Raw genomic sequence first — 12,956 nt, forward strand, 5'->3', positions numbered from 1 at the left:
CCACCGCTCTAGCTTGGGCTTGTCGTGCTCTCTTCCGCGACTGGCTCTAACTGGAGATGCAGATGAAACAATTAGCAAAGAAGTCTGGCTGAACGAGAAAGAAAGCAGAGGAACTGAGTATTGAATCGGCCTTACAGAGAGGAAACACCCAGCTTTGTCACAAGAACCTGGCAAACGGGCGTTTGAACATGTTGCCGCCAGAGGCTCAGCTTTGTCGGACCCTCGCGTCTTGGCTGGGTCGGGTCTGATGTCGGCATGTTCATGCATTAAGATGTCGATCACAACGCATAATGCTCCATACCTTCGACTTCAGGCGGAGTTTCAGATTCTCTGCAGCAAGAGTGGTCGCTTTAGGGACGAGCCCGTTCTTCTTGAGCTTCCACAGGTAATTAAGGGGTTGCAAGTTTGCGCCAGTAATTCAGCTCCTTCAAGAGGTAACTGTAAGTCAACACGAGGAAATGGGTGCCGTTGTGGCCCAACCTTCGTAGAAGAAATGCATACAGCGAAAAGAAAACCAAGGGTTTTTACAGAATTTGATATTGGCTTGCCCGTAAAAGGCTTCCAAACCACTTCTCCGTCGGCCGAACCAAGCGGTAGACGTAGGTAGACTATGGGTGTGTGTATACAATGAACGCTCGTGCAAACTGTAAACCCCAGCAAACCCCCAAGAGAGAGAAAAGAAAGAGCTTGCTGCTTCGATGCCATCTATATCCTCACGCGTTCTTCTATCCCATACCTTCCTCTCCTCCCTGACCACCGCAACTATATCCTCATAGCCTTGGACACTCCAGCCCGGGCCGCCCGCCGCCTGTACTGCTCCCTAAAGTTCATGCGCATGTAGGTGCCGTAGCCGACGGCGGCCATAAACAGGACAAGCCAGGCGCCGCAGATGACGAGGCCCGTGGGGAAGATCAGGATGTTGACGCCGGGCAGCACGAAGGCGACCTGCTGGTTGGTCATCTGGGTGAGGATCTTGTCGACGGCGGCGTTGGCGAGGGCAAAGTCGGACATGATGACCTCTTGGCTGAAGACGCCGGCGACAAAGGCGGCCTCGTTGGAGGAGACGTTGGTGGACACCCTCTGGCCGGCGGCGTTGACGCCAGAGAGGGTGACGACGGGCATGACCAGAGCTTCGAGTTCGGCCCTGCTCGGGTGGTTAGTCCTTTGCTGGAGGGGCAGCGCGCCGAATTCTGTTTTGTAAAAAAAAAAAAAATAAAAAAAAAACTCACATAGAGAGGCCCGGCTTCATCTTGGTCTGGTCGATCTGGCCCACGAAAAGGTAGGTCTGCAGCAGCATGAGCTGGTTGCCGAAGGGCTGGCTGCCGGCTCCTCCTGCGGCTGCCGATGGTGCAGCCTGCCTCATGGCCACGGCCTTCTGCGCCGTCTGCGGCGTCACGGGCGACACCGCCGCGCCCCTGTAGGTCAGGCCGACCTGGATGTTCTGCGGCGGAATCCCGGCAAAGGCGCCCGAGGGCGTCGAGAGCTGATACAGCCTGAGGTCGGCCTCGAAGGCACCCGTGACGTTGTTGAGGGCGGGCAGGTTGTAGCAGATGCAGGTGCCGGAGGGGTTGGTCGACTCGGGCAGCTTGAGGAGGGCCTCGTTGCAGGCGGCGTTGGCGAGGTTCTCCCAGGCGGTCATGTTGAGGGACCCGTCGCTGTTGAGGATGATGTCTGGTGACTGGCGCTTCGCGATGACGATGGGGTGGTCCGGGTGCGGCGCGCTTCCCTCTGGCGATGCGAAAAACTCCATCCGGCCCTCCAGCATGCCTTGATTCCGCGGTGTCAGCATTGCATCGGCAATGCCGTCGAGTTGCCTGCCGGCATGCGCCCCGGCGGCAGCCAGAAGGCCCGTCGTGATGACTGATTGCCAGAACATCTCGTCAAATCCGTCTTCCTTGTTCCTCCTTATCGTCTAGATTATCGTGTGGCCGTGGAAATTGGTAAAGGCGGTCGTATTAGGTAGATATTTTTCCCGTCCGGCGGTATGGCGCACCAAGTTGAGAACAAGTCGGCAGCGAGGTGCCTCCTCAGATTGTCTTCCTCCGTAGAACGAGCGATTGGAGAGAGGCCAAAAAGAGGTATTAGGATGAAAAGCGATCCGAGGGTCGAAGCAAAAGATGAGGGACCTGCCCAGCGAAGGGAAGGAATGCGTGTGTACGTGTTTGGTTTCTCACGAACATGCACACTTGGCGGAAGGGGGTATCAAAAGGGAAGGATTAGGAGAGAAGTGAAGATGCAAAGTGGGGGAGAAGCACGACAGACACGTCCGGCGACGCGCACACACACAAGCTGATTAGAAGGGCATTGAAACGCCGAAGAGACATACGAGAGGAGAGCAGCGACAGACCAGTGGTAGGGCAGGCGGTAAGAGCCGCGAGGGTGACGAGGAGGTTTGAAATGGAGAGACGGTCATGCAACGGTGGTCTTGTCAAGCAGGCAAAACCGCCATGTTTTCCCCTCGAGGATCTTGAGAATGGGCCGATGAGTGGATCCCTGGCGCAGGAGATCTGGGACTGTCAGTGCAAGAAGACGGTGACAGGCCCCAGATTGGGAAAAGGCGGCGAGGGCTTGGGTGGCAGGGCAGTCGAGGAGGCCCAGGAGCTCCAGGGCTCATCAGGGCAGTGGGCCAAGGTTAGACGAATGCATCACAAGCGTCATGGTGTTCCCTGGCCGGGGGGAACAGAAGGGGCAGATTCAGATTTCATGCAGCAAGGGGATAGTTGCCAAGCTGCCTACCCAGACCAAGTCCAGACCTTGACAGGACAGCTCTTTGGGCAGCAGAGCATGTGTGACTCCGTACGGAGTAACTAGGTAGTTGACCCCTCGTGGCGGTCGCGAAAGGTGGATGTTGATGGCCGCCGAGGATGCAAGGAAGGAGAATGAAGGCTCCTTGAATTAGGTTTCTGGGCATGGGTACCAGTGCATGGGTGCATCTCTGATGCGACCGGGACATGGCGCCCAGATGGGGTGTCTGCAAGACGTAACTAACTACGAGGAGCACTGTGTCGAGCCACGTTGCGTTGGTCGAGAGAGACAGTGCGGGCGGCGGGAATGCGGCCACAGTGACACTGTCTGCGGGCGGGCGGGTAAGCTGGTTCGAGATGCGTCTGGGAGGGAGCATGGCATTGTCGGATCGCCTGCAGATGCGACATGGCAGCGTCGGAGAAGACGAGCGGAGCCCCTGTGCATCCAGTTTGAACGGCACCACAGCCGTGGAAGCAGCAGCGAAAGGCTCCTGATTGGCCTCGCCACATCCCGCCTCCGGGTCTCGTCTGGGCGACTCGGCGCCAGTCATCTCGGCCAAATGCCAGACTCTGCCAAACCGCAGCAATTTCCCTCAGCCAACCGTAGCCGCCGTCGAGGTCTTTCGGCATTGTAGCACCGCAGTGGCGCTTTTCAGCTTTCTTCACTTCTTTCCTCACCTTGAGCTTTGTTGGGAATGCAGAGGACACACACACACAAGGCATTGTTCAGGTGGGCTGTAGTTATTTGCTGTGGGAATCCTGAAACAACAGCTCGAACCTGAAGCCAGCCCTGGAGTGCTGAGGCTAACCCTAAAGAGGCCATTGCAGCGGGTTTCGCACCGCTGTTTTGAGGCTCATCCAGGGGCCCGACCGGGGTGCTTCAGACGAGCAGAAGCCCCCACTTTAGCCCCTGGACCACTATCTACAGGGGCATCCCTGCCCCCCCTTCCAACCAAGCGCTCGCTGGCCAGTCGCGCCGGTCTGTCAGTGACCAGTGGCACTGACCACACAAGCGGGCGTCAGAATAGTTGACGGAAGTTCATCAGGAGCTACCTCATCGTTAACTGTTGATCTCCTTGTCATGTCCTTGGCATGTAACTCGGAAGGGCTATCCCATTACCTAAAACCGATGGGCTTGATGGCTACGCGAGTACTTCTGTTAGCAGTCCGTCCATCAATCTGACCATCACTTGCCACACCATTCCCTGAATTCTTCCTGATCCTCCCGTCGTGGATCGTGCATCAAGAGCGTAATGTAGGTACCTAGTACTCATGCTTTGCATGTGATCTCGATCCCTCTGGCCACTTTTGCTTTCATTGGCTCTCGAGGCACAGTTGGCATCAAGGTTGACGCTCCGCTCAATAACTTGCATCTACGTGCATGGTTGGAAGGCCCGGGACTTGCCCAACTGCCGGTGACTACGGTACCTATTGCTGTTAATTCTGGACGCAGATCCCGCGGACGGTTGAATCTCCCCATTTTAAGCGCCGTGGTTCTCAATCATGACTTCACTCCATGGTCAACCCTGGGCTTCCATATACTTTATGTCTGTCAATTGCTGAACATATGAAAATTGATGCTTGCTATCCCGTGGGGTTGCTCGTGCATGTTTCCATTCATCTTTCGCTATGTCTCGCCAAAGGCTGCGCCGATCCCCGGTCTCCTATGCCGCTGGAAAGTTGAAGTACGCCTCCTCCAGCTGCCGGAGCCTCGCCTCGTCCTCCTCCACCGTGTAGACCCTCTCCTCCGATCTCCACGTTGGCACGTAGAATCGCACCAGCCACGCATCGTCCGTCTCTTTGTCAATATGGACAGAGCCTACCAATGCATCCCCCCAGGTCAGGCCCATCGCGTGCAGCTGCCTGACTGTCTCGCGGACCTGCCGCATCCACTTGCTCCTCCGGGCGACCCTGGCCGCGAGCCACCGCTGGAGTTGGCGAGGATGCCAGCTCGGGGCGGTGTGGGCGGCATTGTACAGGCTGCGGCCGCGGATGTTCTCTCGGACGTATCCGATGATGTGGCCCGTAGCGGGGTCCGTAACGTAGCCCAGGAGGCGGGGGATGCGGATCGGTATCGCTGGGGCCATGTTGCGGACCCGGTGTACTGCGTTCAAGACCGTGATGTCTCGCTCGAGGGGTGAGATGGTAGGGTCGTCCTCAGGATGGCGGAGTAGCCTGCAAAACATCTCCTCTGGTCCAGCGTGGGTCCGGACTAGCGCTTCAACAAAGTTGGGGAGAGGTGAGCCCAACTTTTCCATGACAAGCAAGTCTTTGGACGAGTATTGGGGCAGGTCGGGTTCCGCAGGGATGAGCCGATTTGCCCAATAGTTGGGTTGAAGTGCTCTCGGCGTAGCGTATTCCTGCTCGTTGTTGACTAGCACGAGGACAGGGCAATTATTCTCGTCTCCGACAAGCCGATATGATATCTGAGGAGGGACCATGAGATCATGTGCCGTCCGGAGAGTGTGCCATGGTAGAGCTGCGCAGGCGGCCGACCTGAAAGCCTTGCGACCAGCATCGGTGATGATGCTCATCACTTCCCATGACTCTTCACAATCCTCTATCAGCTCAAATGTGCAAGCTAGACCAACAAGCTGAATCAGGTGTGTTTGGATTGACTTGCGAGGCTGGTGTTCTGACAGTGATTCGGAGTTCCCATCTGGTGGGAAGACGGAGACATAGATGTTGAGGCCATTGAAGTTGAACAAGAGGCCTGCGCCGTCCTCCGAGGTGTTGGAGTGAAGCTCCATGAGCGTCACATTATCCAACCCATCCTTGAGCTTGTCCATCACGTGAAGGGGCATCCGAAACAACGAGAGATGTGCTGAAGTGTTCATTTCGGCAGGGGAGGCTTGCTGAAGCTGTGCTTGGCGATGAACGAGATGAAGTCTTGAACTTAGTGCTTCAGAATTCTGTGCTATCTGGTGCAAGCCAAGTAGTCTTTGGAGTGGCGTGAGTAGAAAGTCGGAAAGGTTGTCTTTTATTTTGCCAGAAATCAGGACTTTATATAAGGGACTGTCTTTCAAAGAAAGAAGAAGACAATGGATCCTAAGGAGTGTTCAGGAATTTCTGATTATTGTCTAAATCTTGATTAAGACCAGGCTCTTGGTTGCATTGGATGGAAAAGTAAATACTAGTCATTCAGCAAGTTAGCACTGAATCAGATAAATTTATAGAAGTATGAAATCAGATTGATTGTAGCCGCCTTTATGCTAGTTGCTCAAAGGATGTAGAACAGGAAGTTTCCAGTGGCTTTGACAAGCTGACATGAGTTTGGAGAAGTTGAGTTCTGATTGTTGGAGTTATTGTTCATCAAGGCCCCACAAGCTATCAAAGGACCGACTCTCTTGTCATCGCACTCATTCCTCACCTTCACCAGCTCCCTATTCTTTATGATCCCACTGCTTGATACCCATGTTAAGAACAGCCGATAGTTAGCTAGCACTATCTTTGCCTACGACCAGTGTCCCGCTCCGCAGTGTGGCTTCAGGCCTGGGGCGGAAGTAACACATCTAGCTCAGCGTGTTTGGCCTAGCGGCAGCCTCTCCTCCCCTGCCAGCTCTGCTAACAGCTGGAGAAGAGTAAGTGGTCTCGCACACCTTGGTCTTGGCCTAGACTGAGAACGGCAGGGGCAGCGAGTTTGGTTTCGCCGTCAGAGGAAGCGGTCCACTTCCACTGGCATCTGGCTTCCGTGCCTCGCCATTTATGAAAGCCACCACAGCACCTCAATCCTAGCGGCATGCACCCCGAGCACCTGCAGGGGTGCAGGAGCATCTAGTCCGCAAGCTCGGTCGGCATGGAAGCCCTTGGGAAGCACCTTGTATGTAGCAATAGTCCTAGGCTTACTGCAGCTCCGGTAGGTCCGATCCTGCGATCAAATCAGACGGCCCCCGGTTCCGAATCCGAGTGCGAACGATGAAGGGGTTAAGGATGGTCACGGACGTACGCCTTGATAGCATTTCAGAGTGTCTTGAACGAAGCGAAGGCCAAACAAGACCCTCTTGACCGGGACCAGGATGTGTATTCTTGCGTGGGCCAGGGCGGTTGGTCCTTTGCGTCAGGGGCAGCAAGCTCTTGGAGAAGTCTGACTGAGGCCACTGACCGTGCGAGCCGTTGAAGAGTATCGCGAGCCGTGGACATCCAAGGTGCGCGAATGGGCTAGCCGGAAGGCGGAAGACTTCCAAGCAATGCGAAAGCCAGGGGTCACTCGGCATCTCTTTCAGCGCGAGATGGCGCATGGTGAAAATGTAGGTATTACTTCTGGCCTCATCATTACAAGTCAGCTTGTTGTCCTGATCTTGATGATTGCAGCTAGGAATGGGACCTTTCAAGATGACTATCTTCGAAGCAAGGAAACGCGGTGACGGGGGTGATTATACCTCGCTTGGTAACGTGTGATGAACACCGAGTTGAATTTTGGTTTGCATCATTTTCGCTGCAAGGACCATGCTGCAGAATGTCCTAATCCATATGCGACATGCAGGTGATATCATTAAGCGGGAGCGTATGTGCCTCTCCCACGCGTAATCCGTCTTTCCAAAATTGCTTCCTGAGCCCTCCCCAAGGTCAGACATGCCGTGCAATGACCGAAACCGCCATCATACTTTTGACCGATACTGTGATCGGGTAATGAAACCGGGACCGCCCCAAAAAAAAAAAAAAGGCTCGTAGCCATGAAGGAAATGAAAATCAAAACCGCCCCTTTTCTACCTCTTGACAGGCAATGTTACGTCCAGACACGACAGCACATCCTCTCCGAGGATGCCTTGATTCCCAAGGTACCGGCCCATGCCACGGACCAGCTCAATCTGCTCCTCGGCTGTCAAGCCGGTAATGGCTAGCTCCATAATGCTGCCAAGGTTGGCCTTATAGACGGCGATGAAGGAATGGTAGTACATGAACGTGAAGAAACCCATGATGAACTGGCAGTCCATGCGATCCGTCATGCCTCCGTGGCCAGGGATCGAGTGTCCAAAGTCCTTGATCTTGAAGGTACGCTTGAGTCCGGAGGCAAAGAAACCACCAAAGGGTGCGATCAAAGACGCGAAACTGGCGAAGATCAGAGTGTGGATCTGCATCGGCTCCATCGTCACGCTGAGGTGTTGGTATTGAGGAGGAAGGAACAGGAGTTCGGGAAGCACGTAGGTGTGAGGCAGGAAGACCGGGTTCGGCTCGCACTGCAGACCAGTGAAGATGTTGGCGCCGAGATCCTGGGGAGGGCATGGTCAGCGCTGGGAGATATCATACTTGGACAGGGGAAATTTTACCGTGACAGGGCAGATGAAATACTGGCTCTTCATGAGGGCATTGGTCAGGATATAGCCAAAGAGGATGGTCATGACCCACGCGCCGACAAATCCTTCGACCGTCTTCTTGGGAGACAGTTTGATGAGCTGGGTCCGGCCAAAGGTTATACCGCAGATGTACGCAAAGATATCGTTTGTGATGACGAGCGAAGCGGGGAGGAAGAACCAGATCATGCCCTCAAACACGTTGTTCATGATGAAGTGGGACTGGACTACGATCAGGTAGAGGGCCATGTGCGTCCAGGCGAACTGAGTGAACTGGAACTTGTAGTTGCCGGCCTGGAGGGAAGCGACGAAGAAAACGAATCCTGGAGGCCACGGTTAGCAAGATTGGGGTCACGAGGCGCTTCGGGTCGGGATCGCGTCGACATACCGATAACATAGAGAATAAAACTAATGAAGCGATGGTGGGTAGCCAAGGGAAGGAGGACTTTGTCCACCAGCACGATATGCTTGAAGTAGTAGATGACAGTCTCTCCGTATAAAAAGTACATGGTGGTCGCGAGCCAGTACCAGTTCAGGCTCTTGGCGGAGCGCAGCTGTCTGGCGCGGCTAGGGACGCTGGCGATGGCGATGACCTCCTTGAAGCAGACGATCTGGATGGCGGTGATGACGAGGATGATGTAGATGTGGCCCATGAAGAGGGCAGTGAAGAAGCCACCGATCATGACAAACGTCCAGAAGGTCCTGGTGATGAAGTTTTGCTTCTTCTTCTCGTACTCGGCGGCCTGTTCTTGCTCGGGCGTTTGCTTCTGCGCGCGCGGGTTCACGGTCAGCGTCAGCTTCGAGATTGCGCAGAGCTGGTTGAGATTGCGATGACGAAACACAGCACTCTATGGGGAGCGGCGGGGGCGGCATCGCGACATCGCGGCATCGCGACATCGCGGCATCGCGACATCGCGGCATCGCAGGACGGAGCATTTCGCTTACCTCTACAGTGTTCTCGACAGCTGACAGATTGGATCTGGACCTGGTCGGACTGACGGGGCTGCTGCCCTCGGCCTCGCCAAAGCTGGCGCGGCGGCCCTCAACGAAGCCATTTGTCCTGTGGGGGAATTTGACGCCCCGTCGCGACTTTCCCGACATGGTGGGCTAGGTGTGGAAAGTGAACAGTCTAATGAGCGGACGACGTGGGATAGTCGGATGCGACAGGATATCGGAGAGGATCCGGCGAGAGTCAGAGGTCGAGGATGAGGGTCGAGGTCTCCGAGTTATCGACGTTTTTTGGGTGTGGTTCTGGAGAGGAAACGTTTTCTGCGGCTTCTTCGGGTTTGGTGGTTTGGCAGGCGGAGCTAGCTGTCGCTGAGAGGAGCACCCTCGAGGCTTGGCGGGCAGATATGGAGCAGGTGAGATAATTGATAAGCAGAGACAATCCCTGCTGCGGAAATCAAAATAATAGGTACGTGGCGATGCCGTGCGCCGAGACTAAAGTTGTATTTGTAGACAGAACGGGAAAAAGAGAAGACTGCCGGGGAGTTGCGAGAAAATAGGAGCCTTTCACCTATGCAGTGCAGGAAGGGAAGGAGATGAGAGGCTTGTTGGACCGCCACGCAAAGTCAATCACAAAGAGACACCCCGAGAAATGATGACGGCTGCGAGCGAGGGGAAGGCCTCCATCATGCCGATTTTTTTGAATTTCCCTGCTTCTTGGCTTTTCAGCATTCCCAGCTCTTCACCAATCACAGAGCTGCCTCAGCTTGGGAAAGCTCGGAAAGCTAGGACGAGCACGGACGAGCTACGTCAAGCGGTGGCTGAGTGGCTCATCCCAGTTCTCCACTGTCTTGGACCCCGACAATTACCACCCCTCGCAGTTGCATTTGCATCGAGGGAAGAGGTTTTGGAGATCTTTCATTTGTGATCGCAGAGCAGCAAAGGGCTGCGTCCGGCTTGTCCTTCGGGCTGCCTCCAAAATCGATAAGAATTGCAGGTTCGCAATGCTTGGAACCAGCGGAATGCGATTGGAGAATGACTTCATGTGGCGTTGGGACTAGGGTTCTGTAGTGGTGGTCGGCAATCCCGTACTCCGTACTGACGTCCCTCCGTACCACCAGCTGGAGCCTGGAGGCCACTGCTATTAGTGCATGTTTTCAGGCACGACTCCCTGTAATCCTGCCTGTCCAATGCCTAACGCCGCACCAGTGTGTCCCCCGACCGACGCGCGATCGCTTTGGATTGAGACGTGGACGCGTTAATTGCTCCTTCGGCGGGGCAACCAGCACGCAAAAATACGTCAAGTCAACAGTCAGCCCCTGCCAACATCTTCCTACCTGCCACGGCTCTGTCGCGCTGCCCGTTGTAGATGGATGCTCTACGGAGGCTGCTAGGTTTTGCGGGCCGAGATGGACGACTTCTCGGACGATGGATTTGACGATCTCGACCTCAACACCTTGCAAGAGATCGAGAACAACGCCATCCAGTTCACCCAGGCGCAGCGCCCTCTGCCGACCCAGCAGCAGCCCGCCCTCGACTCCGCAGAGTACAACTATGTGCTCGAGGACGACGACCTCGACGATACCCTCGTCATAGATGAGCTTGCACAGATACCGGTCCGTCACAACGTCGAGAAGCCGCTCCCACCCCAACAACAGCCTCGGACCGTCCCGAACCTCGCCAGCCAGCAGCGATGGAACCCGCAGCCGGAGTCGTCCAATGCTCGTTATCAAACGCCTTCCCAGGCACAAGTGCCGCAGAGGCCATACCAACCCCCGCCGCGACTGTCCGGCCCTGCTCCCCTCGCCCGGCCGGCTCCTCCCCAGACTCAGTTCGCTCGCCCACCTCCACCAACCAGCACCCGCTACACAGCCCAACCCTCTCAGGTCGGCCTGCCGAATCAGCAAGACGACAATGTCAGGGAATTGCAGGCCAGGCTGCGGGCCCTGGAGACGGACCTCTACACGGCAAAGGGCGAAGCGGCCTTGATGCGCTCAAAGTTTGAAACGGCACAAAAGTCTCACGATACCGAGATCGCGCGTCTCAAGAAGCTCAATGCCGAGCAGCTCGCCAAACAGGAGCGCGCGGTCGAGATGGCCGTCGCTGCCGAGAAAACTGCCGCCACCGATCTCGAGTTCACCCGTCAGGACCTCAAGGAAGTGCTGAATAAGTCGAAGAAGGGCAAGAAGGACGGCGAAGCCACCACTCCGCGGAAGGGTGCCGGTGGGAGGTCCAACTGGGATGTGGCGGACGGCTTTGACGACGTCGAGCTGCTTCCCAGTCCGAGCAAGGGACAGGGCCGAAGAAACAAAGATATCGGCGCCGTAGCCATACCAGTCACTGAGCGGACGCCCACCAAAGGGAAGCGGAAGCGCCCGGCTGTGGACAGTCCTGTTATGGCTCTCGAGACACACTCGGATGATGTGCTGATGCTGGATGACTCGCCTTCAAAGGCTGAGCCTTCAATCGGACTCGCCCGGCAGCCCGAGTCCTTACCTTTCGACGTAAGTTTAGCGAGTACGCTATCTCCTACGCAAAGCTGATCCTCTTCACCAGTTCTTGAAGCTCGCCCTCGACCACCATGGACAGGCTCACCGACCAATGACCTTTGATGCCTTCGCCCGTTACTCCTTCCCCACAGATCCCGACCGAACCTTTGCCTCGATCATTCTCCACCGACTTCCAGCCATGGGCAGTGCGGCAGAGGTGACGCAGCTCCCGGTAGACTTTTGTCTTCTGTTGCTGGAAATATGGTCACAATGCCTGTCGGAGAAATACCACGAACCTATTTACGACATCTCGGCCTTGATCTTATACGTGCTGCAGCTCGATACCATGTTGATTGCACCACGCATCATGTACGCTCTGGTGCCTGTGGCCCAGACGACAATATCCCTCCTCGCGTTGCCGGCGTTTCATTCAGCCAGTGGAGATCTCGCCAACCATTCTAACATGGCGGTGCAGCAGCTCTATGCTGAGATTCCCACGACCGAGATCCTCTCCGTGCTCTATCTGGTGGCGCTGGGCTGCTTATCTCCTCCTGGGGACACCGCCGACCAAACGACACCATCGGGGGAGTCTGCCCAAGTCCAGTTCTGGCGGTTGATGCAGATTACGTTTGTGCTTATGATCCTGTCGCCCAAGCAAGCTCCAGACGACTTCCTGGGGATGTTGTCGCTGCTGCGCTCCTCGGTCCTCCCCGACTCTATTGGCCCTATTAGCGATGAGCCAGACAAGGACGTCTCGCTGATCGCCAGCGCCATTATTGACAAAACAAGCCAGCTTCTCGTTGACCCTCCGAAATGGGCTCCGCCTCGCAGTTACAGAGCGTACGAGGTTCGCTTAGAGCTGCTGAGAACACTCATCAGCTTCACCTTCAGCCAATTTGGCAAGCGGCAGCTGGCACAGAGCGATGTAGCGATCCCTAGATTAGTCACTGCACTCTCTGGTGCGGTGGATGCACTCTACGACATGGAAATTCCGTCTGAAATCTCCGGGCTAGGACTCACAGCAGCAGCAGATGTACCACGACGCAAAGATCCGACGGAAGGCGTGGCTGGCGATGACCCGGATGCCACGCAAGATGCAGCAAGCCCTGCGGCGAAAGTCAACCCAGCTACAACCCAGAGACTGGAGATGGCGGGGGACGAGGATCCTGTTCCTTTGCTCCACGCCATCATCTCGTCCACCGTCGCGCTCCTGCATACCCTGGCCACCGACCCAGTGACGGCGAACCACGCCAACGTGCCGGCCAAGCTGGCGGCTTTCCACGGCGGGTCCCAGCGCTACCTTCTCACCTTGGCGCGGCTCAACTTTGCAGAGGAGGACCTGGTCCTCGAGGCCGGGATCGATGCCGAGACGGTGGAGCTGGCCCACGAGCTATTGGAGATGGCGGTCACGCCAGACGAAGGCGATGGCATCGGGGAAGTCTTTGGCATGTGAGGGATGGCGTGGGGGTTCTCACCAAGGTGGGAGA

General features: G+C 56.0%; 5 protein-coding genes across 5 annotated transcripts; 1 reads left to right on the forward strand and 4 right to left on the reverse strand.

Annotated features, from left to right (window-relative positions):
• Nucleotides 1–762: 762 nt before the first annotated feature.
• On the reverse strand, nt 763–1,876 carry E0L32_008752 (uncharacterized protein; the record flags this gene model as incomplete). The annotated part of the gene is made up of 2 exons (XM_031143641.1): nt 763–1,144; nt 1,230–1,876. The coding sequence occupies 2 exons, from the start codon at nt 1,874–1,876 to the stop codon at nt 763–765; spliced, it is 1,029 nt and encodes a 342-aa protein (XP_030992058.1).
• A 1,108-nt stretch (nt 1,877–2,984) lies between these two features.
• E0L32_008753 (uncharacterized protein) lies at nt 2,985–3,467 on the reverse strand (the record flags this gene model as incomplete). The annotated part of the gene is made up of 1 exon (XM_031143642.1): nt 2,985–3,467. The coding sequence occupies one exon, from the start codon at nt 3,465–3,467 to the stop codon at nt 2,985–2,987; it is 483 nt and encodes a 160-aa protein (XP_030992059.1).
• Nucleotides 3,468–4,408: 941 nt separating this feature from the next.
• Nucleotides 4,409–5,581, reverse strand: E0L32_008754 (uncharacterized protein; the record flags this gene model as incomplete). Its single annotated transcript, XM_031143643.1, has 1 exon — nt 4,409–5,581. The coding sequence occupies one exon, from the start codon at nt 5,579–5,581 to the stop codon at nt 4,409–4,411; it is 1,173 nt and encodes a 390-aa protein (XP_030992060.1).
• Nucleotides 5,582–7,450: 1,869 nt separating this feature from the next.
• E0L32_008755 (uncharacterized protein) lies at nt 7,451–9,136 on the reverse strand (the record flags this gene model as incomplete). Its single annotated transcript, XM_031143644.1, has 4 exons — nt 7,451–7,954; nt 8,012–8,358; nt 8,424–8,802; nt 8,981–9,136. 4 exons carry the CDS (start codon nt 9,134–9,136, stop codon nt 7,451–7,453), a joined length of 1,386 nt encoding a protein of 461 aa, XP_030992061.1.
• Nucleotides 9,137–10,389: 1,253 nt separating this feature from the next.
• On the forward strand, nt 10,390–12,922 carry E0L32_008756 (uncharacterized protein; the record flags this gene model as incomplete). Its single annotated transcript, XM_031143645.1, has 2 exons — nt 10,390–11,484; nt 11,537–12,922. 2 exons carry the CDS (start codon nt 10,390–10,392, stop codon nt 12,920–12,922), a joined length of 2,481 nt encoding a protein of 826 aa, XP_030992062.1.
• Between the last annotated feature and the right edge of the window lie 34 nt (nt 12,923–12,956).

Source organism: Thyridium curvatum, assembly GCF_004353045.1.
Source record: "Thyridium curvatum strain D216 chromosome Unknown NODE_59_length_275895_cov_82.984335, whole genome shotgun sequence".
NCBI classification, from domain to species: Eukaryota; Fungi; Ascomycota; class Sordariomycetes; order Thyridiales; family Thyridiaceae; genus Thyridium; species Thyridium curvatum.